Raw genomic sequence first — 24,480 nt, 5'->3', positions numbered from 1 at the left:
ACAACCATCTACCTCAGTTTCCTGTCTCTCCATCAACTTCATAACCATATTACCACTGGTCCCTCAATTCCATGGCCTTCAATGTTGCTGACAAACCTGGAAGGGTCGAACCAGACTCAAAAACCTGAACTCTGTTTCTCTCTCCAGAAGTTCTGAAGTTTCTCCAACATTTGCTGCGCTTGTTTCAGATTTCAGTGGTCCGCAGTATTTTGTCTTTATTGTTAGCAAATGTTTATTGTCTCTCTGGCATGCTTAAGCTCCCTTCTCAATCTTGAATGGTTGTATGAACAGCTTCAAAGCTTTTCTTCAGCCCAGCCAATCCAGACTATTTCAAGCACTAGGCCCCATGAAGAAGCATCACTTCTGTCCTGACTTAGCCTTGTTCTGATTTATGGCCCTCCGTCTTGCAGTTGTGAACTAATTCGGGAAAAGTAAACAGCACAGGGTTAACAGTCTGAGTTTGACATGACATGCTTGATATTTCTGGACAGTCCCCTCTTAGTTGCTTCCTTTCAAAGCTGAAGATTGCACCTCTTGTCGTAATTGAATGCCCCTGGCATCAGAGTCCAGATCTGTTGGCTCTTCCTCGACAGTGTTCCCACTGGGAGGGGGTTGTTTCTCCCTGTAACTCAGTCACCGGAGCTTCGTATGATGTTCAAAGTGCAGAATGACCACGACTGCAGCTAAGATCCCTGAAATCCTGGAAATGACACATTCGGCCCCTCACATCTGTGCGGGTTCTCTGAACAAGCCATCCAATTAGTCCCGCCCCTCTCTGCAGCTCCCTCCTCATAGCCCTGTAAGTCACAAAGGTAGAAACGCCTCTGCGTTTACAAAAACCAAACTCAGAAAGGAACAAGCCACCAGATACAGAGCACTGCCCATCAACCTGAGAGTGTGCATACAAGCTAAATATAAAAGATCATGAAAAGAACAAAAAAGGATTGCATTTATATAGCACCTTCCATGATGATGGGCTGCTCCAAAGCATGTTACAATCAATTGGGTTTTGCTTTGAGTGTGGTCACTATTGCAATGCAACAGACAATTCAGCCACTATAGTAAGGACGTAGCAATGAATTTAATGTATTTTAGCAATGCTGGGTGAGTGAAAACATCTGGCCAGGGCACCAGGATCCTTGCGTACCGTCATGGAATATTTTGAAAAGGGAGCACAGCTTAACATCCCATCCAAATGTTGGATAAGACACAGAGCACACCCTCTTGAAATTTAGTTCGAAACAAAGGGACACAGAGGGAAATGAGGTCAAGCCACGTTTGGAATATAGCGCAGAGCTTTGGGTCCCACATCTCAGGGAGGATATACTGGCCCTGGAACATGTTCAGAGGTTCAGGATAATGAAAAGCTTAACATGTGAGGAATGTTTGAGGACTCTGGGTCCATATTCGATGGAGTTTAGGAGGATGACGGGGGATCTAATTGAACCGTACAGAATATTGTATTGAATAGCCTAGACAGAGTAGATGTTGGGAAGATGTTTCCACTGGTAGGAGAGACTAGGACGTCAGGGCACAGCCTTCGAGTAAAAGGGAAGACTTTTAGAATGGAGATAAGGAGAAACTTCTTTACCAGAGAGTGGTGAATCTATAGAATTCATTGCCACAGAGGGATGAGGAGGCCAGGTCAGTGAGTATATTTAAGACTGAGATAGATGGGTTCATGAGTTCAAGGATTACAGGGTGACAGCAGGAGAATGGGGTTGAGAAACTGATCAGCCATGATTGAATGGCAGAGCAGACTCAGGCTGAATGGACTAATTCCAGCTCCTATGTCTTTTGGTCTACATAAGGGCCTGAGTACATTTATTCAGCAGATCTAATGAACCTGAACTGGTCTGGGTTTTAATAATCTCCCAATTAACCATGTGCACCTCAAATCCACCACAAGTCATTTCCATCAATTCATACGACTAAGCTGTGCAAAGTTGCAATCAGGACAGAGAAGGAAATGAAACGATATGAGTAAATGTGAGGGGTCCCTGATGTCCTGTCAGAGAAAGCAGCATCTTTGACTAGCTGCTGCCTCTGGTAAATTCTGAATTTCAGGGCTAGGACCACAGCCAGTGTAAAAGATGAAGGGGATTAGTAACATTATCTCTGAAACAATCTCTCATGTGTCAGTGTTCCTCTCTGTGAAACGACCTTATAATTCGAAACAGATTTCCCTGCTAACCCACATTACAATGTCCCCATCTTTAACGCTCAAGTCTAGTGGGTGTCTTGTTCCACAATTCTGACTATAGTGAACTCCTAACACTGTACACTGAGGAGCCGAAATAATTATCAGAGCGAAAGTTTTAGCCGGGCAAGCCACAAAACACAGGAGCGGCCGAGATGGTGCTGGAGAACGGTGACTTTATACACTTCTCAATGTACTCATGTATTCCTACACTTGAGCACACGTAACAAAAAAAAATCCAATTCTGATTCAAAAAGAAATTCTAGCACGTTGCAATTTATCTGCAGCCTTTGACTCGGGAAACATTCTGAGGGGTTTTACAAGATGGAAAAAGGGAGATAATTTATAGGAGGAGCTAGGTATATGAACAAAAAGCAGAGGGAATTGCGAACACTACTTTTCAGATGGGGCAGTTTTCAAATTGGAAGAAAAGCCGAGCACTACCGCAGGGTGTAGTAAATCCAGAGAGCAGAACACAGGAAGCCAAAAAATAGTGGATCAGTGCAGAGGCCTTGTAAGATTTAAAAACCATCACCCATGTTTACATCCAGGTTCATCTGTGAGGGGATTACATTACCACAGAACTATTTGTTTTAATTACAGTCTGGAAGGGTTCAGGGCAAATTCTCCTTTTTAACCAGCAAAGCATCCTTGGCCTTAATTTTCCCACAGTGCAGATGAAATGAAGGCATTGTTTACTTTCCATTTGATGTAGTTTATTCAGTCTCTGAGCTGAGGCACTGTCACTGGCTCTTATGAGACAGGCATGCAGTAGTATAAACAACAACAAGAAAAGAATTCCTTTGCCATTGAACATTCTCAGACCTTACCTTCTCACTCACAGTTAACCTCAGTCTCCTCTTCTATAGCCCAAGGGATGGCACAAATGAACCAGCCAGAATTAGTGAACTGACTACAGAATATTGGTTGATTAACGGGTAAAAATAGGCACTTGCAGCAAGCTTTCTTGCAGTTTTGATGGTTTGTTGGGGTAAGTGCACTGTCACTCCTGGCACTGGATGTCACATCTTTTCTCTTGCAGTAACGTTTGCAACAAAAATTACCTCTGTCAGCAACTAGCTGTTTTGCCATTGAAAAGATAACCTCAAATGCATGATTTGCTAAGATTGCAATTATAATTTTATTTTTACGTTTTATGTAGTGCCTGGAAAATAATATCTTTTCATGAGCATTTTAAGAGAGAAAGAGGTGAATAAAGTCTATGTGGATTACATACTTTCATTAAGCATCTTTGTCACTTCCTCAAATGACGGTATCTCAAGGTGCCAACAATTTCACTTTGTTAGCTACTTCCTGCAATCTCAGCTGCTGTCTGCAGTCTCACTTGGTGCCCACTTTTGCACCTTGTTCCCAGACTCACCGAATGCCCACATGCTTCTATCTCCCAGCAGGCAGAGAGTCAGGACCACAAATCCAGTTTACCCCTTTCTCAGTTACTGCAAGGCCTCTGGTGGTCCATTATAACACTCAATCTGTCTTCTGCTGGGGTGAGGGTCAGATCTGGGAGCTCCCTGATCTCTCTGGCTGAGTTTCATATTAATTACTTTGCGGGAGAGGAAGTGGCAGAATTTGAAAGGAACGCACAGACCAAGGAGCTGAGAAGGCTCACAGTTCACACACAATTTCTTGCTGCAGTTTCACGTTCTGCACAGATGTCCAGTTCCTCTGCACATTGTCTCCATATTGCTGAGGGAATTGCGAAATATGAGAATATGCACAACAGCTGGTTTACCTCAAAGTTCAAACAGCAGGTAAAAGTTTTAATTTCTTGAAGGTACCAGTTATGGAAATTTGCAAAGGAACACGCAGCCCTTAATCATTGACTAATTTGGGCCATTGACTAATTTGGCTTAATTTAGACCCACCACATAACACTTATTCCGTGTTGTGCCCCACATTTTTCACATCCCAAACTCACAACTTCCCTTCATCCACGTGAACCTTCCAGAAGTACAGGCAGAGAAGTGTGACTCACGTCCAAAGCTGTAGTAAAACCAACACTCCATGCAGCAACCGGTACCAGGCTGAAGCCTGATCCTATCTCAGCACTGGGCCTCACTTAAAAGTCACCGACAGGCTGAGTGTTGGAGCTTATTGCTGTTTGAGGTGGGTGGTAAATGTGCTGGGCCTTCTCCACTGAGTGAAGTGGATCAGTTCAAGGCATTGTGGGTTTTATAGGAAATTAGGCTGCAGGATTTTTCTCTATGTCAAAAAAAAATGGAATCTGCAATTTCCCTCTTTAAACTGAGCAGTCTTCCCGCAGTCCTTTTAAGGAGAGTCAAATTGACTGGTAACTACACTAACACTACTTTTCCCTTTTGCACCAGAATGGTTCGATCTAAAGTCCAATGTGGCACCTCTGATTAGCATTTTAAATTACCTTACATCTGGGTTGAGCTTAGTGGCTGCCCGCTGGCTGATAGACGAACCTTACAATTGAATGAGGGTGGCTTTTGGGCGTCAATGCCATGGACAATGTGGCCCCTTGATTTTCAACTGTTGCAAAAGGCACTCCCCCCAACCCCCAACATCCACATAACTTCACTTAAGACTGCCTTCAGATCCCTCTTATAACAGTTGCTAAATAATTCGTTGCCCACTTCAATTGACAACATGAATTTATTTGGGATCATACCATGGTCATTACCTACCATCCTTCCACGCCCCACAACCAATTTCACAACAGGGAGGTAAATGCAATAAGAATTGCCCTTTGAGTTAATGGCAATCACCCTGAAATAGAGTCATAGAGTCATATAGCATGAAACCAGACCCTTCAGTCCAACCAGTCTACACCAACCATATTCCCAAACTAAACTATTTCTAACTGCCTACACTTGGCCCATATCCTTCCAAACCTTTCCTATTCATGTGTTCCCCAAATGTCTTTTAAGTGTTATAACTGCACCCACATCCACAATATCCTCTGGCAGTTGATTCCATACATAAACCCAATGTTAACTTGGTTTCTTTCTCCACTGCTGATGCCTGAAGTGTAGGGCAATCCCAGCATTTTCTGTCTTTCTTTCAGATTTCCTATAATCACAGCATTCTAGTCTTGTGAAGTGAGGAGCAAGGGATTTGCGATGCTGAGACTCTGTACATGATAATACATGACCCAGTTGACAGAACAGTAGAATACCTAGGGACTGTTGCTGAACAAAGAGACCTTGGAGATCAGGTTCATAGATTCTTGAAAGTGGAGGTGCAAGTAGATAGGATAGTGAAGAAGGCATTTGGTCAGAGTATTGAGTACAGGAGTTGGGAGGGCATGTTGCGGCTGTACAGGACATTGGTTAGGCCACTGTTGGAATATTGCGTGCAATTCTGGTCTCCTTCTTATTGGAAAGATACTGTGAAACTTGAAAGGGTTCAGAAAAGATTTACAAGGATGTTGCCAGGATTGGAGGATTTGAGCTGTAGGGAGAGGTTGAATAGGCTGGGGCTGTTTTCTCTGGAGCGTCAGAGGCTGAGGGTTGAGCTTATAGCTTATAAAATCATGAGGGGCATGGATAGGGCAAATAGATAGGGTCTTTTCCTTGGGGTGGGTGAGTCCAGAACTAGAGGGCATAGGTTTAGGGTGAGAGAGGAAAGATATAAAAGAGACCTAAGGGGCAACTATTTTTCACGCAGTGAGTGGCACATGTATGGAATAAGTTGCCAGAGGAAGTGGTGGAGGCTAATATAATTGCAACATTTAAAAGGCATGTGGATGGACATATGAATAGGAAGGGTTTGGAGGGATATGGGCCGAGTGCTGGCAAGTGGGACTAGATTGGGTTGGGATATCTGGTCGGCATGGATGGGTTGGATAGAAGTAAAAACAATGACTGCAGATGCTGGAAATCAGATTCCGGATTAGTGGTGCTAGAAGAGCACAGCAGTTCAGGCAGCATCCAAGGAGTAGCGAAATCGACGTTTCGGGCAAAAGCCCTTCATTAGGAATAAAGGCAGAGAGCCTGAAGCGTGGAGTGATAAGCTAGAGGAGGGTGGGGGTGGGGAGCAAGTAGCATAGCGTAAGAGCTTCAGGGCAGAGGAAATGACCTGGGAGATAGAAGTGTCTGTTTTCGTGATGTACATCTCCACGACTCTATGACTCTAATAGACTATGAGAACGGGTGAAGGGAAAGGAATCTATTTTTAAATATATCAAAAAAGTCCATTTGCTTCAGAACTCTGCTTATTGCTAATTAACACTGAGTAATAATTTCACATAGGTGGTATGGTAGCTCAGTTGTTAGCAATGCTACCTCACAGTGCCAGGGACCTGGGTTCAATTCCAGCCTCGGGCAACCGTCTGTGTGGAGTTTGCACATACTCCCCATGTCCGTGTCAGTGTGCTCCGGTTTCCTCCCACACTCCAAAGATGTGAAGTTAGGTGAAGTGGCCACGTCAGTTGCCCACGGTGTTCAGGGATGTGTAGGCTCGGTGCATTAGTCAGGGGAAATGTAGAGTAATAGGATAGGATAATGGATCTGGGTGGGATACTCTTTGGAGGGTTGGTGTGGAGGTGGGCTGAAGGGCCTGTGTCCATACTGTAGGAATTCTAATGTAATAATGTTTGCCACTAACAGAACACTGCCATTAAGCCAAAAAGGCATTCTGCCTGTTCCAGAAATGAGAAGTGTGGTATACAAATTATGATGTCGGTGAGATGTTAGGTATGTGGATTATGATTCTCAAAATCTGTTGATTATATCAAACATCAAATCCCTTCTATTTTTGCACTAAGGAAGATATTGACCATACCCAATCAGTACACATTTCTAAAGCTCATAATCACTTTAGGTATGATTCCACAATCGGATAAAATTTTCTACATAATCCTGAGAGTGCTACAAATTCTGCCAATACCAATTTGAGACCATCAGTCGGGTTTGCAGGATAGAGCACTTCAAATACCAGAAGCTATTTACATTAATACACACAGCTTTATTCTTCACAATCAGAAATAACACATCAACATACCATGCCTGGTTCATTTGTCAGGGCAATGCTTTAAATCCTCAACTTGACTTGCTTCAAATTTAAACCAAACTTGACAGTTAACTGTCGATCATCAGTAACAGGTACATTCTTCAAGGCAATGCTTCCAACAATCAAAATCCACTTGCCAACCAAATCAGCACTCTGCTTGCCCTCTACTTTGATATTACTTGTGAATTGTCTAGATGAGTGCAAGATAAAAAAAGAAAATTTTGAGAAAGGAGACTCCAAAGAGTTTTTATAAATGTATTAAGGACAAAAGGGAAACTAGGGAGAGAATAGGGCCCCTCAAATATCAGCAAGACAGCATATGTGTGGAACCGCAGGAGATGGGAGAGATACTAATCAAGAACTTTACATCAGAATTTACTGTGGAGAATGACATGGAAGGTACAAACTGTAAGGAAATAGATGGTGACATCTCAAAAAATGTCTATATTACAGAGGAGGAAGTGTTGGATATCTTGAAACGCACAAAATTGGATAAATCCCCAGGACCTGATCAGGTGTACCCTAGAACTCTGTGGGAAGCTAGAGACGTGATTGCTGGGTGCCTGACTGAGATATTTCTATCATCAATAATTACAGGTGAGGTGCCAGAAGACTGGAGATTGGCTAACGTAGCCAGGGAAGTATAAACCGGTGAGCCTGACGTCGGTGGTGGGGAAGTTGTTGGAGGGAATCCTGAAGGACAGGATGTACATGTATTTGGAAAGGCAAGGACTGATTAGGGAGAGTCAACATGGCTTTCTGCATGAGAAATCAAGTCTCACAAACTTGATTGAGTTTTTTAAAGATGTAACAAGGAGGATTGATGAGGGCAGAGAGGTGGACACGATGTATATGGACTTCAGTAAGGCATTCAACAAGGTTCCCCATGGGAGACTGGTTAGCAAGGCTAGATCTCATGGAATGCAGGGAGAACTGGCCATTTGGATACAGAACTGGCTCAAAGGTAGAAGACAGAGGGTGGTGGTGGAGGGTCGTTTTTCAGACTGTGATCAATAGAGTGCCACAAGGATCGGTGCTGGATCCATTGCCTTTCATCATTTATATAGATGATTTGGATGTGAACATAGGAAATATAGTTAATAAGTTTTCAGATGACACCAAAATTGGAGGTGTAGTGGACAGCAAAGAGGATTACCTCAGATTACAACGGGATCTTGATCAGATGGGCCAATGGGCTGAGGAGTGGCAGATGGAGTTTAATTCAGATAAATGCGAGGTGCTGCATTTTGGGAAAGCAAACCTTAGCAGGACTTATACACTTCATGGTAAGGTCCTAGGGAGTGTTGCTGAACAAAGAGACCTTGGAGTGCAGATTCATAGTTCCTTGAAAGTGGAGTCGCAGGTAGATAGGATAGTGAAGAAAGCATTTGGTATGCTTTCCTTTATTGGTCAGCGTATTGAGTACAGGTGTTGGGAGATCTAGTTGCAACTGTACAGGACATTGGTTAGGCCATTTTTGGAATATTGTAGGCAATTCTGGTGTCCTGCCAATCAGAAGGATGTTGTGAAACTTGAAAGGATTCAGAAAAGATTTACCAGAAAGGATTTGAGCTATAGGGAGAGGTTGAATACGCTGGGACTGTTTTCCCTGGAGCTTCAGAGGCTGAAGGGTGACCTTATAAAATCATGAGCGACATGGATAGAATAAATAGATAAATTCTTTTCCCTAGGGTGTGGGAGTCCAAAACTAGAGGGTTTGGGTTTAGGGTGCGAGGGGAAAGATATAAAAGGGAACTAAGGGGCAATTTTTCACACAGAGGGTGGTACGTGTATGGAATGAGCTGCCAGAGGAAGTGGTGTAGGCTAGTACAACTGCAACATTTAAAAGGCATCTGGATGAGTTTATGAATAGGAAGGGTTTGGAGGGATATGGGCTGGGTGCTAGCATATTGTACTAGATTAGGTTGAGATACCTGGTCGGCATGGACAAGTTGGACCGAAGGGTGTGTTTCTGTGCTGTACATCTCTATGATTTGATGATTCTGAAAAGTGTCTTTTCACAGCAATACTCAAGTCCTGTTCTAGATTATTCGAGTTCTGCACTAGACTAATTGTGTAATATGAATTACTAAGTATTTAACAGTATGCCTACGACTGTCTTTTCAAGATAACTAAATCACATTATCTCCCACACCAGGATTTCCGTGTCCACACTCTTCTCATCCATATCTCCATGTATAACACCTTTCCATCCTTTCCCTTCCATTTCAGTTTTCTGATGTATAAGATGTACTTCAACATTACAATCTAAAGCATTTCTCTCCTGAGAGAGAAAATGAAAATCGCCGATTAACCGGTCGGTGTCAATGGGGAGCAAGTATGGAGGAATTCTTCACAAGACTTGCCCTCGGCAACTTATGAACCTACATCTTCAGTACAATCGGCACTAACTGAACCTTGAGTGAGTGAGACATTGTGTCATTACCATGATGACTAGTTCTGTATACCTTAGGCATCTAACCTCCAGACAAGTCGGGGGCACCAGTATCTGAAGAAGAATCTTATTTTGCAAGAGTCAACCCAAAGAATTGAAGAGGTTTCCAGAGGAATTTGTTTGTTCAGAGTATCTCCTGATTCTGTTACCGATTTGCAAAAGGAAACATTGTGGGTACAATGTAATGCTTTCCAGCTGTGTAGAAAAAGCAATAGAATTATTTCCCACCAAAAGGATTAAAGTTGCTGGGAAATTATTGGGAAATTGTTGAACAGAGTTGGAATTTTCTCACTGAGTACAGTTGAAGAAGGCAGGGGACTTTAAGTCCATGTTATCCCAAGGGCCTTTCCCAATTTCAGTCTGTAAATATCACGCCAGCAAACTGTGACTGATCTTGTTTATTCCTCTCATGACGCAAAACACCAAGAAAATGTTTCACCGAGATTTCAAAACACTTTGTTTCACAAAGTAAACATAGGTTAATATGCTGTGTCTCTGAGGAATGAACAATGAACAGATTCATTGCATATTTTGCATCCCCACTCCCCCATGACCTCCCAACACACTTTACAGCTGATTTAAAAAATCCACAAGTATAGTCGCTTATACATCGTACATAACACAGCAACCAATTTACTCACAGTCAGCTCCCTCAAACAGCAATTCCATATTGAACAGTTTGTTTGAGCAATTAATGTTTGCAGGACTCCATTCAGAATTAAAGACAGAAAACAGTTAATGCTGAAAATAAAACGGAGAGTGGTGGAAAAATTTAGATGGAGAAGAGTCCCATTTAACTCAAACTATTAATTAAGAGTTTCTCTCTGCAAAGCCACTACTGAGTATTTGAAGTACTTTCTGCTTTCACTCCAGAAAGAATATCTGCTGCTCCTCGAAACAGTGCCTTGGTGTCTTTTCGACCCATCCAAGATGGCTGACCACTTGACTTAGCATCTCATTTTCAATAGCACTGCACTCTCTCAGTACCACACTGGCATTTCTGCTCAATCTCTACAGTTGGATTTGAATGCTCAACCAACAATGGTCAGACTTACCACCGCTGCAGCACTGATGACATCCAGATGTTAAGAAAAATTGATACACCAGTGGCAAGGTTATCAAACCAAGGACGGGCCATTTGCTCTATCAAGTCTGCCTCAGCAAGCAGTAATGTCCTCTCATGAATATTGACCCATAGCGCCACCATGTATCATTGAGGGATGCAGGGTCAACTTGCTTAGAAACAGACCATCGCCTGCTGGAGGCATGGGTTGGAAAATTAGAGACAGAGTTAAGCAGACCCGATTTTCCCAATGTTAAAATTAATGACCATGGAGATGGAGGTTTCACAAAGTAGGGATGCTGAACTCTACATGAGATTATCCCATTTACATTCCTGTGATATTTGCTCTAGCGTCCTTCCTTCCTTTCTGTCTCCTGCAAACAGGGTGCTTTTATCTCTAAAATCTTCAAAAGTAATGTAGCATGTCGAGGGAGCTCTAGACCAGTTAGCTTAACACTTGCTGTAGAAAAAATGGAATCCGTACCAAAGGAGCAAACAGAATAATATGTGGAAAGTAAAAAAAAAATGGAATAGTATATCAAAAGGGAAAGTCTTATTTGATCAATCTCAGTGAATTCCCTGCAGCCATAATAAAGTCAACAGCAATATTTCAGTGGATACGAAAACAGAAATTGCTGGAAAAGCTCAGCAGGTCTGACAGGATCTGTGAAGAGAACTGTTTCCGGTCTGTAAGGAAGGGTCACTGGACCCAAAACTTTAATGCTGGTTTCTCTCCACAGATGCTGGCAGACCTGCTGAACTTTTCCAGCAATTTCTGTTTTTGTTTCTGATTTACAGCACCTGCAGTTCTTTCAGTTTTTATAATTCAATGGATATAAGTTATCCAGATTTCCAAAAGCCCTTCAATTAAGTACCATAAAATAAGCTAACGATTAGCGTCACAGCACAGAGTCAGGTATGACTGGCAGAACTGACTTCAGAGCTGAAAATGTGTTGCTGGAAAAGCGCAGCAGGTCAGGCAGCATCCAAGGAACAGGAGAATCGATGTTTCGGGCATGAGCCCTTCTTCAGGAATGAGGAGAATGTGCCCAGCAGACTAAGATAAAAGGTAGGGAGGAGGTACTTGGGGGACGGGCGGTGGAAATGCGGTAGGTGGAAGGAGGTAAAGGTGAGGGTGATAAGCCGGAGTGGGGGTGGGGACGGAGAGGTCAGGAAGAAGATTGCAGGTTAGGAAAGTGGTGCCGAGTTCGAGGGTTGGGACTGAGACAAGGTGGGGGGAGGGGAAATGAGGAAACTGGAGAAATCTGAGTTCATCCCTTGTGGTTGGAGGGTTCCTAGGCGGAAGATGAGGCGCTCTTCCTCCAGGCGTCGTGTTGCTATGGTCTGGCGATGGAGGAGTCCAAGGACCTGCATGTCCTTGGTGGAGTGGGAGTGGGAGTTGAAGTGTTGAGCCACGAGGTAGTTGGGTTGGTTGGTCTGGGTGTCCCAAAGGTGTTCTCTGAAATGTTCCGCAAGTAGAAATTCTGTCTCCCCAATATAGAGGAGGCCACATTGGGTGCAGCGGACGCAGTAAATGATGTGTGTGGAGGTGCAGGTGAACTTGTGGTGGATATGGAAGGACCCCTTGGGGCTTTGGAGGGAAGTAAGGGGGGAGGTGTGGGCGCAAGTTTGTATTTCTTGCGGTTGCAGGGGAAGGTGCTGGGAATGGAGGTTGGGTTGGTGGGAGGTGTGGACCTGACGAGGGAGTCACAGAGGGAGTGGTACCTGACGAGGGAGTCACTTCAGTACAGCATGGATAAAGAGAGATTATTTAGAGTGGAAGAAGATAGGATAAGAGTTTCCAAATTGTTCCACATTTATTCACAATTTACATTAACAATTTGGATGCTGGAATCAGGAACAGAATTTCTAAGCTCACAGATGACACTAGACGTCCTGGTCTGGCATGGAAAGGGGTGGAATACTCCATATTAAGTTAGATTCTAATCATCTACAAGATGACATTAATGAATTTGCAGAAAATAACTGGCAAATTAATATTAACATAGATAAACGAGAGATTACATTTGATAACAAAAATAAGGAGAGTGCTTAATATTTGGAATAGAAGAATTTATATGAGGATGAAGAAGCAAAGGGGTCGGGGTATATACAAACACACCAATCACTAAAAATAGCGATATAAGTTAAGGAGGTTGTAATAAAACTAACCAAACATTCAAATTTATTTTTAGAAAGAGAGAATTGAAGACAAGTTGTGGTAAATTGTTCCAATCCTTCGGTAGACCACACTTGGTGTGCTACATACTGTTTCAATCAACATATTAACAATATTATAGGCAGAGTTATTACATGTCAGGGTAGTGTAACCTGGCAAACTTACACCTATGAGGGAATCAAAATAGGTTGGGTTTCTCCTCAAAACAAGAACACTGAGGGCTGACCCAGTGTTTAAAATGATGAAAGGTTTCAGAACAGGAGATGCTGAGTCTTTTTTCCCATGTGAGGGGAAGAACAAAATCAGTCGTCAAAAAAAGACAGTAATGAAAAATCGAATTGAGAACTCAGAACAAAAAGAATGCTGAGAACCAGAAAGTGATGGAAATGTGGAAATACTTCCCAAAGGGAGTGGTGGTGATCAACAGCATGGATCTATTTAAGGGAAGGCTGGATAAGCCTATGAAACAGATGGGAAGAGAGGTTTATGCTGTCGGACTTAGATCATGAAAGATGGAAGTGGAGCAGGAATTCCAACATGGACTGGGCCAAATGGCTCATAGCTGTGCTGTACATTTGAAGTGTATTCAATTAGAAATTTACCATCCCTCATAGTTCCCTAATAGGCAGAACAATGCATTGAATAAAACTTTGTATGTGGAATAATCTTGAACATGGAGAACTTCAAATCAAACCTGCAAGGAAGTTGGTTCATAGCACAAAAACAGTGCCTGTCTCTTCCACATAGTAACAATGCATGTGACATCTGGTTACCCAAGCTTGCACTCACTTGATAAATGATAAGAATGGTAGCTAGTGGGCGGCACAGTGGCTCAGTGATTAGCACCGCTGCCTCACAGCACCAGGGTCCTAGGTTCGATTCCAACCGCGGGTGACTGTCTGTGTTGAGTTTGCACATTCTCCCTGTGTCTGTGTGGGTTTTCTCCCACAGTCCAAAGATGTGCAGGTCAGGTGAATTGGCCATGCTAAATTGCTCACAGTATTAGGTGCATTAGTCAGAGGGAAATGGGTCTGGGTGGGTTACTCTTCAGAGGATTGGTGTGGACTGATTAGGGCAAAGCGCCTGTTTCCACAATGTAGGGAGTCTAATCTAGTAATGTAAAGGACAGCTCTCCAGTGTTCCCTGATTGGAAGTATATATTAATTAACTCAATCACAGAGTGCGGGTTTCGCTGGCTGAGCTAACATTTATTGCCCATCCTAACTGTCCCAGAGAGAGTGACAGTGCTGTCTTGAGAACCACGGCAATCTATTTGGTTTAGGGGCACCCACTAAGCTATGAGGGATGGAATTCCAGGATTTTGACCGAGCAACTGTGAAGGAAAGGTGATAAACTTCCAAGTCAGGATCATGTATGGCTTGGAGGACAAATTGCAGGGTATAGTATTCCCATGTATCTACTGCTCTAGTCATTCCAGATGGTGGTCATCATGGGGTTGGAAGGTGCTGTCTAAGGATCGCTGGTGAATTTCTGCAGTGCATCTTGTAGATGGTACACACTGCTGCGATTGATTATTGGTGTTGGATGGGCTACTTGTTTGTGGATGTGGTGCCACTCAAGTGGGCTCCTTTGTCCTGGATGGTGACAAGCTTCTTGAATGCTGTGGGAGCTGCACCCATCCAGGCAAGTGGGGAGTATTCCATCGCACTCTTGACTTGTGCCTTGTAGATGATGGATAGGCTTTGGGAGTCAGGAGGTGAGTTACCTGCTGCAGTATTCCTAGCCTCTGACCTGCCCTTTTAGCAACTGTATTTGTATGGTTAGCCCAGTTCAGTTTCTGGATGACAGTAATGCCCCAGGATGGATTAGTGGGAGATTAAGCAACGGTAATACAATCGAATGTTAAGGGGCGATGCTGTCTTGCTGGGCAGAGAGTTGTGTGTTGCGAATGTCACTTGCCAGTCGCCAAAACTCATCCATTTTCTCTCAGTGTCCCACTTCTTTCTAAACATGTGCCAGATCGTTTGCCTTTCAGTTTGCTTATGACATTTTCCCATGAATTCAAAGTAAAATTCTACAGCAGCATGTGTTCTCTTCAATTTGCACTCACTATAACAGTGCTGTACAGAGTCCTTAAGTGATTGGACAGGAGACTGTGACTATCTGCAGATCCCGCACTTTCTTGGATTTCCTCCACCACAAGTGAGGAGCATTCTGGGCTGGGTACAGGTCCTGAGTTCCAGAGTTAAAAAGGTTTTCTACAATCACACATTTACTCAAACCTGTGCTAACGAGTGACTGACATTATCTTCACATGTTACCAAACCAATTAGAAGTGGTTGTTTTGCCTTGGTTTTTCACTTGCAATGCCCCAATGGCAATGCAGGACTGTTAGAATATCTCAATAGGGACTATTGAGAGATCCTTAGATCACATATAACCAAACTCATATGGTAGACAATGGAGCAATACAGAATATGTCAAGAGGTTGTGTGAACCTAGTCCAGCTGATGCGAAGGTTGCTTTATCTAAACTTATAGCCAACAGTTATGTGTCGTTACATCTGTCACAATCACATTGAAACACATTTCTTGAATTTGGACATGAATCGACAATACAATTCATCTTGGCAAAGCCACCAAATAGCAAAAAGAGGGCACGTTCATAATATTTGTGCAATACAGCATATCAACAATAGACCCAAAGTGGGTCAGAGGTTAAGGTGACAGATGTCACATCTATTGCTCTTTCACATTGCAATTTTGCAGCCAAACCACTTACCTTTCCACAACGTTTACTCCGTTCCAGCAGGTTGAGCTATCATGAGGTCGGAGATCATCTTCACAGATCTGCTCTGCCATGGAAGCATAGAAGGTCCTGTGCCGCCGGATGTAGTTCATGAAGTCCCTGTTGAAATAAATACAAGTCAATCCTCCAATGTAATCAAGGCCAGTACAAATAAAACATGAGCAAAGTGTATCCATTGTAAAGCAAATGAACAACCCAGCAAATACAGTAGAATAGAATTACATCACTTCACAGCTTCCACCCTAGCATGGGTTTTTACCATTAAGACATCACTGCATGGCAGTTATCTTCCAATTATACACCTATTTAAGTTCCTTTCAAAAATATAACGTGACTTTGTACTCAGAATTAAAAGATCTAAGTTCTACATGAAGAAGCAAGAAATGAGTCTCAGATTATTAAACTGAAGTATTTGATAGTCTTAAGACAGATTTTTCGTCGCACCTTTTTTCGGGAAGGCTTTGCAATTTTTTTGGAATATGAGGGACTTCAGCCAGACTGTTCTTTATTTCCAGTTCCAGTCATCCTTGAGAAGGTTATGACTTTTTGAAATACTACAGTCTGGTGCCACATTGGAGAAGGTACTCCCAGAATACCGTAGAGTTGGAAGTTGATTTTCTTTGTACAACATGAAAGTCAATGACTAGATGAGGTTGTTTGATTGATAAACCAGCAGAGCTACTTGGAATTTGCCCTACAAAATAATCAGATTACACATGGTCTATGTAGCGATAAATATGCTGACAAGGTAGGTGCATCTTCTCATAAGACCATTCTATGCATACTTTGTCCAATTGTGGTCTTCATCTGGGGTGATTGACAGTCTTTGAATAAGGGACCATCTACAGTATATACCATCAATGCAGTTAACACAGGAATACTATCATTTTCCCGTAACAATGCATCAAGAAGACTACAAAAGACTGTTTCATGATAAAGTTTTGCAAATTATTGGAACTATGTAAGAAATACATTTGAAGGGACATCGTTTGGAGTCATATTGTGCTTTTTCGTCAGCGTTAGCTCGATGTTAACATGGTTACCTTCAACAGAAGATTGTGGACTCAAGGGCCACTGACAATTCATTCTAACCTGAAGGTTTTATGTGAGTTTTGTTGACTTTTGAAATGTTGTAGGTACTCTATATATGTTTATTTTTCTCTATATATGTATTTTTATATTGTACTATAAGAAAGAAATAATAAATACTCCCAAATCAAGTTTGTTTTGATACTGTCTCAAGACAGCATTGAGAATATTTTCTGTAATTGGTTCAGTTCATGAATGCAGCTAACCACCTCCTTCAAACACAATTAGGAATATGTAAAAAAAAGTTACATCTATAATTTATAAATTTATTGCTGTTTATGGGGAATGCTAAGAATGGAGTTAATGCCTTAAGAGAAATGTATAAATGTTGTGCTTTCTAGGCCTGAATGGAAAGCGTATGTGTTGACGAGGAGGGTACTCTGTATAACTGAGAGGCTCGTGAATTTTATGATGATTTGCCTGATTATCTTTGTGCATCAGAAGGAATTTAAACACATCATCACTGAGAAGATTAAGTGGCAAATTGTACATGACATATAAAAGAGAGTGAAGATGCTGGGGTTCTTGGAGCAGAGAATGTTAGCAGATGGTTTGAAGAGGTTGTAAACTCAACATGGCTTTGATATAGTAAACAAGGAGGAACTGCTTCTCAGTTTAGATTAGATTAGATTCCCTATGGTATGGAATCGGGCCATTTGGCCCAACAAATCTACACCGACCTCCGAAGAGTAACCCACCCAGACCCATTCCCTGACCATATATTTACCACTTACCAATACACCTAATACAATGGGCAATTTAGCATGACCAATTCACCTGACATGAACATCTTTGGATTGTGGGAAGAAACCAGAGCACCTGAAGGAAATCCACACAGACACAGGGAGAATGTGCAAACTCCACACAGTCACCCAGAGTGGGGATTGAACCTGGGTCCCTGGCGCGGTGAGGCAGTAGTGCTAACCACTGAGCCACCGTACCACCCAGTGCCGCCCGTTTAGATAGGGCAATAATGAGAAGACCTAGATTTCAGGTCATTAACAAAGAGGAAATGTGAGGAAATCTTTATTTGTGTCCACAGCGATCACAAATACACTACTTGAAATGATGGAAGAAATAGATACAAAAGGAATGTTCAAGATTAAATTGAAGAAATAGTGACTGGACAAACAAAGTATAGCAAGATGCAACTGCTCTTCAGCAGGGAATGGGATTACATGAAAGCTCTTCCCAAGAAGCAGCACAATAGACTGGGCTAAATTAATCCCTTCCACATTGTCTTAGGCCATGACTCAGGTCTGAATCCTGATGCGGTCAGGGCCACCTTTATCTGTTTGTCTATTAACGCTGTATGATTTCTGCTTGGACAGCCTAAGGGCAGGTTGGTGGTGTATGGCAAAAGAGTTTCAAATTCTCCGTAGATTGGGTGGCCATGAAGAAACAGAAACTGAAAGGGGAGCTTTTTAGACGTGACACACTGTTGGGATAAAATGGAAGGAATGGACATTGCGTTGGCTTGAGAGTGAAGCAACTACTACACCTGAAAGAGCATTCACCCACAGTGTTTGTTGTTTGTTTTATAACAAAAAGCTTATGTTAGCTGAGGGACAGTTAATCTGCCCACTGTACAGGTTCTCTTACCTAGAGTTCTTTTTCATTGTCCTAGGCCTATCAGTCTTTACTTCTTTCAGAGGCAGGGAGCTGGACAGAATCGCAGGCAGGAAGCGTCAGTCAGACAGGGTAGCAGAGTGTTTCGGGACAAGGTGAATGGAGCAAGGGAGTGTGAGAGAGAGAGAGAGCGGGAGTGAAGGAGAGAGGGAGGGAAGGGAGGAAGGAGCATATCATGAAAAAGAGAGAGAGAAAAACAAGTGAAAATGATGAAACCATATGGAAAAATAAAACATCATGCACATGCTTACAGTAGGATCAAAATCAGAATGAAGCATAAAAGGTGCCATTCCCCCTCCATATGTGAAGACCAGGACATAGAGAATCACTTACTGCCTCATCCCTATGATTAAACATAGTAATGGGACATTAATGGGACAGATCACCAACACAGAGACGAGATTGAGCTCCTGGAGTCGCTGGCTTGCAGCCACACAGGGTTCATTTTGGGGGCGATCTGACAACCATCAACTGCACTCTCCTCCTTTCCCCCCATAACCATCACTTTTACTGATTACACGTCCATCTGGGCCTTGAATATACTTACTGACCCAGCCTCTACAGCCCTCTCTGATCAAGAATTCCAGATTCACTACATTCAGAGAATTAAATCCTCGCCATCTATAGAAGTATATCTGCAACGTTAGCAACCTGTATCTCTGTGGTGTTTTTTGTGAAGTGTCAAGGAACTATCCAAGAGGCTCTTCAAACAAAACCTGACACCGGGCTACATAACAACGACAACCTGTAGTAACGCAGCTGCCATAATTCAAACAAAATCATAAAGTGTGTTGCAGGAGTGTTTTAGAATAAAGCACACTGCTGAACCACATAGGTCTGATAACCAAAAGCTTTGGTGAAGGAGATAGATTTTAAGGAGTGTTTAAGGAGCAGGTTAAAGAAGGAAAGAGAGGTAGAGAATCAGAAAGTTTCATCAACATTAGAGCTCAAGGCCTGAACTACTGACTGCTTGGCCACCAAAGTGGAGATATAAAAATGCGCAAGAAACTTGTACTAAATGATCACAGGCATTGCAGAGGTTTGAAGGTTTGGAAGAGAGTTCAGAGATTGGGTGGGATGAGCTCAAGAAGTGACATGGTTTAAAATCATTGCAATTCTTGACCAGGGGCCAATCTAGATTAGTGAGCACAGGATGGTATGGAATCAGGACTGAGTGCAAGTTAAGACAGAGGTAGACAGCTCTGGCTGACTTCATGGTTATTGGAGGGTTAGAACTGAGGAGACTACTCAGGAGTATGTCAGAATAATCACATATAGAGGTAACAAAGACATAAATCAGGTTTTCAGCAGCTGAAAGAGAGCATGTTGTAGCAATGTTACACAGGGTTCAGAAGCTATTTACCAGGATCTTGCCAGGTATGGAAGGCTTGAATTATAAACAAAGGCTGCATAGTCTGGAACATTTTTCACTGGAGTGTAGGAGGCTGAGAGGTGACCTTCTAGAGGTTTACAAAATCATGAGGGGCATTGATAGGGTTAATGGTCGGTGCCTTTTCCTGAGGGTGGGGGATTCCAAGACTAGGGGGCACATTTTTACGGTGAGAGGAGATGGGTGTAAAAAGGACAATGAGAGGGACTTTTTTTTTTACACAGAGTGTGGTTTGCATGCGGAATGAATTTCATGACAAAGTCATGGATGTGACCACAGTTACAGTGTTTAAAAGACACTTAGTTATGTAAGTGAATAGGAAAGGTTTGGAGGGTTATGGGCTAGAAACAGGCAGGTGGGACTAGTTTAGTTGGGGTTATGTTTGACATAGACAGGTTGGACTGAAGGGTCTGTTTCTGTGCTGTAAGACTCAATGACTATGACTCCATGAGTGTCAACAGGTTGGTTTTAGTGTTGGCACAAGTATGAGGGTCATAGCTCAACTCAGATTCAAATGTGATATCAAGCTCACAAACAGACTGGGTTAATCTTTAACTCTTGCATGGTAAAGGGAGACAATGTTTGGAGCTGTAACTGAAGACAAAGGCTTCAGTCATCTCAATATTTATTGGGTGGAACTTTCTGCTCACCCAGCAATGGGATGTCAAATAACTGGTCTCACAAGGAGATATTAGGACAGATGACAAATAAGCTTAGTCAAACAGATTGATTTTAAAGGCAGAAAGAGAAAGAAAGGCGGAGAGACCTAAGGAGAGAACGTCAGGTTTTAAGAGATTTAGCAACTGAAAGCACAGCCACCAGTGACAGATCAATTCAACTCGGGGATGTTCAAGAGGCCAGAAATGGAGAAAGGACTAAGGACAGGAAACAAAACAAAAAGCGATGTTGAAGGAGTTAACTCCAGGGGGTTGGAAAACAGAGAGTGAATGGAGAGCTGTAAATTATCACTTATTTACTTAGCTGTGTCGCAGCACTTTAGAAATGACATAATCAGGCTACAGGATTACAAAGAAGCATAATTATCCACTCCATTAGGCTAAATTGGAGGCCAATTGCAAAATTTATGGGAGTAATTTTCTAACGTGCAAACTGCCAGCCAAGAGTATTCCCCACCAGGAATGTCTATAGACCCATGCCTGACTATAAAATGTGGCTGGTACGGGTAGGAGTATAACATATTGACAGGACTTTGTCTCCTCTATTTTAAGCTGGGCATGTTCCTGTCTGAGTTAAAATGGAGGGATGTTGTGCAGTGCTTCATACGCTTGTCTGTTAACTGATAGTGCCTCTTTCTCAGTGGTGTAACTGTTCACTGAGTCAGCAGTTCCAGACACAGTCACCTAATCTGGACAGACAGCTCAGTGCAGTACTGAGACAGCCCTAATGTCTGCCTCCTTGAGTGGATGTAAACAATCTCCCCCCAGCACTTTCTACAGAAGATGACCTTTCTCCCTGGGCTTCTGCCCAGCATTTATCCCACAATCAACACCAGCAGAAAGCATGCTCACTAGTCAGTACCTCCTCGTCGTTAGTGGGAGCTTTCTGCACGATAACTGGCTATGCCTTTCACCTACATTCTAACGGTGAACTACACTTCAGTGAAGACAATGGGTCCTTGAGCAGCTCAGTCTTGCTTTACAAAGGCTCACAGAGCTTGCCTGCTCTTATAAATGAGTGGAGCTTGAACTGCTGTGAAGCCAGTGACAAATCCTGACAGACAAAGAGGGCTAAGAAAGAAAAGTTTGATTCTCACCACTTATGGTAAACTGCTTCCCTCCTCAGGTAGCAAAATTAAATTTTCTCTCTGTGTTCACAGGATACTGGAGTGCTGTGTGCAGTTCTGGTCGCCTCACTACAGTAACAATGTGCTGGCACTAGAAGGGTGACAGAGGAGGTCCCCCAGGTTGTTGACTGAGTTGGAGAAATTGAGCTGCAAGGTGAGACTAGAATGGCTTGGACTGTTTTCTTCAGACCAGAGAAGACTGAGGGGAGGGGGACATGATTGAGGTGTATAAGGTTATGAGGGATATGGACAGGGAGAAAAGCAGCAGCTGTTCCCCTTGGTTGAGGAGCCAAGCATAGTTTTAGATTAAGCGGCAGGAGATTCAGAAGGGATTTGGGACAAAACATTTACCCTCAGTGGGTAGTAAGAATCTGGAATACACTGCCTGGGAAGGTAGAAGAGGGTGAAAACCTTACAAACTCTAAAAAATATTTGGCGAGTACTTCAAATATAAGTACATTCAAGGATATAGGACAAGTGCAGGAAATTAGGATTAACACATGTTTATTAGTAGTTATGTTGGCAAAGATTCGATGGGCTGAAGGGCCTTTGCTGCACTGTATATATCTCTGAATTTATGGGTGTAGGTGTCATTGGCTGGGCCAGCATTTGATGCTCATCCTCACATGCCCCTGAGAGGATGAGGGGGAGCTGTCTTCTTGAACTGCTGCTCCCTATGTGCTATAGATAGAAACACAATGCTATTACAGAGTTCCAGTACCCCCAGAGGCACTGAAGCAATGTTGATATCTTTCTGAGTTAGGCTGGTGTGTGGTTTCAGACTGTCCCCTCACTGCTCCTGACTTGAACGCTGGTCTCCCTTCCTCCCCATTGCTGTAACAGACCAGGTTCAACTCTCCTCACTGCTCTTGATCTGAAGTACTCCCAGAGAACCCCAGTGTGAAACATAACATCAGGAATTACAAGAGGCACTGTACAGGAGGGAAGGATCTGCACCTGGTCATCACTCTGATGCTATGAGACTTTGCTGATCTCCTAGGGGCTGACTGAGATGGATCACCTGCTCCACACTGAAGCTGGTCCACAAACAAGCAAGACTGCAGGCTCCTTAACTGAGATGGGGTAGGGGCAACATCAATGTGTATGTGTGCAAGGAAACCTGGTTTCCAATTGTGTCAGATCACCCTGCCGCAAGACAAAGATTTGTCTGGATCGTGTGATCACACTACATTAAAGATCTCACATGGGCATCTTCCAGTCTCTTGTTAGCAATAACTGTTAATTTCCTAGATTAGCCAAAAGATGATAACAAAATATATGAAACCTGCTCTATTGAAAGGTCAATGGTTGGATGGTGGGGTATTAACCATTAACCTAATCATTTAAAAAGCACTGAATCACCTGAAGGGATGTAAGTGTTTATAGCTCAGTAGGTGATGTACTGAATTGGTGACACTATTTGTCTGGCTGAAGTTCTGATTTAAAGCAGATACAGTGCATGACAGCACAACAACATATGGTTGATCATACAGGAAGCACATTGTGCTGTGTAAACATCACACAGTCAATCAGACAACACAAAAGCTGCAAGGAAATAGTTCATGGCAGCAGCCTGGACAAGCTGTCAGTGTCCATTAAAACCGAGAGATAAGCCTCTCTCCAGAGAAAACAAACAGTTGTCGTTATGAGTGAAATGTTAACCAAGTATGGAAGGTGTTACACATTTATGAAGTTTGCCGGTGATCAAACTGATCAATCACTTACAAGACTGGGCACAGTCAAGTTTGACCACATCCATTTGATCAGCCTTAGTCAACTAGTTCAGGAACAGGAGTTGTCTGATAAGAGACCAGAGGTTGGAACAGAGCAAGCCAATCACTTATTTCAGTGTGACATGTCGACATAAACCAAGTCACTTGGAACTGTAACCATGTATGTGTAAGTTGGTGACATTTTACCTCTTGTTTGCAATACTTTGTTCAATACCTCGTTTGAGTAAAGAGCAATTAGGTATATCCTCTTTTTGGGACTGGCTTGTGTGATCGATATCCAGAGTAAAGCTGACAGATGAGGAAAAGGAGGAATGAAAGCCTCCACCCTGAAAATGAGGTTTGGCACCTGGAATGTCAGCACACAAATAGACAACTGCAGCAGGGACAGACTGGAACGTCACACTGTCACTCTCACGTGGGACCTCTTCCTCCACAATATTGGCATCACTGCCCTGAATGGAACTCAGCTGGCAGGAGGAGCTCAGCTCAAAGAACAAGGTGCTGGATCCATCTTTTTCTGGAAGGGTAAACCTAAGGCATGGTGACAACTCCACGGAGTTCGATTCACCATTAAAATAAGGCAATGTGGCTTGGAGGGGAGCTTGCAAATGGCATTCCAACCTGCCCTTGCCTTTCTCGGAGTGGGATGGGGATCTAAAGGTAGCAGGAATCATGGAGATTGCTGCAGTGAAGTGTAGATCACAGTGACAATACCAGCAGCAGTGGTCCTAGTAGCTTCTCATGCTATTGCCAAATTATTGATGCATTATCTTACACACCCAGCTTTATTGCCTAACACGTCTGCACACTGAAATCAAGATCACTCTCTGTAGCTCCTCCTTCTTTCCCAAGATCTCTTAGTTAGGGATCCTCTTGGAAGGAGTAATCACGGTATGGTTGAATTTAGAATACAGACTGAAAGCGCGAGGACAAAATCCAATACCAGGGTCCTCTGCTTAAACAAGGGCGGCACGATGGCACAGTGGTTAGCACTGCTGCCTCACAGCGCCTGAGACCCGGGTTCAATTCCCGACTGACTGTGTGGAGTTTGCACGTTCTCCCCGTGTCTGCGTGGGTTTCCTCCGGGTGCTCCGGTTTCCTCCCACAGTCCAAAGATGTGCAGGTCAGGTGAATTGGCCATGCTAAATTGCCCGTAGTGTTAGGTAAGGGG

General features: G+C 43.0%; 1 protein-coding gene across 2 annotated transcripts in view; it reads right to left on the bottom strand.

Annotated features, from left to right (window-relative positions):
- Nucleotides 1-24,480, bottom strand: part of gpc5b (glypican 5b) — a 593,135-nt gene that overhangs the window by 307,456 nt on the left and 261,199 nt on the right. The window contains exons 5-6 of one of the 2 annotated variants that reach the window (XM_060834330.1): nucleotides 18,356-18,415; nucleotides 15,638-15,763 (exon numbers count right to left, since the gene is read on the bottom strand). In XM_060834330.1, the coding sequence (XP_060690313.1) occupies nucleotides 15,638-15,763; nucleotides 18,356-18,415 (186 nt within the window). The remainder of the gene's footprint in view (nucleotides 1-15,637; nucleotides 15,764-18,355; nucleotides 18,416-24,480) is intronic. The other variant, XM_060834331.1, reaches the window with a different exon arrangement.

This window comes from Hemiscyllium ocellatum, chromosome 13 (assembly GCF_020745735.1).
Source record: "Hemiscyllium ocellatum isolate sHemOce1 chromosome 13, sHemOce1.pat.X.cur, whole genome shotgun sequence".
Lineage (NCBI taxonomy): Eukaryota > Metazoa > Chordata > Chondrichthyes > Orectolobiformes > Hemiscylliidae > Hemiscyllium > Hemiscyllium ocellatum.
Note: the sequence above shows the minus strand (reverse complement) of the source record. Positions and strands in the feature narration are given on the sequence as shown.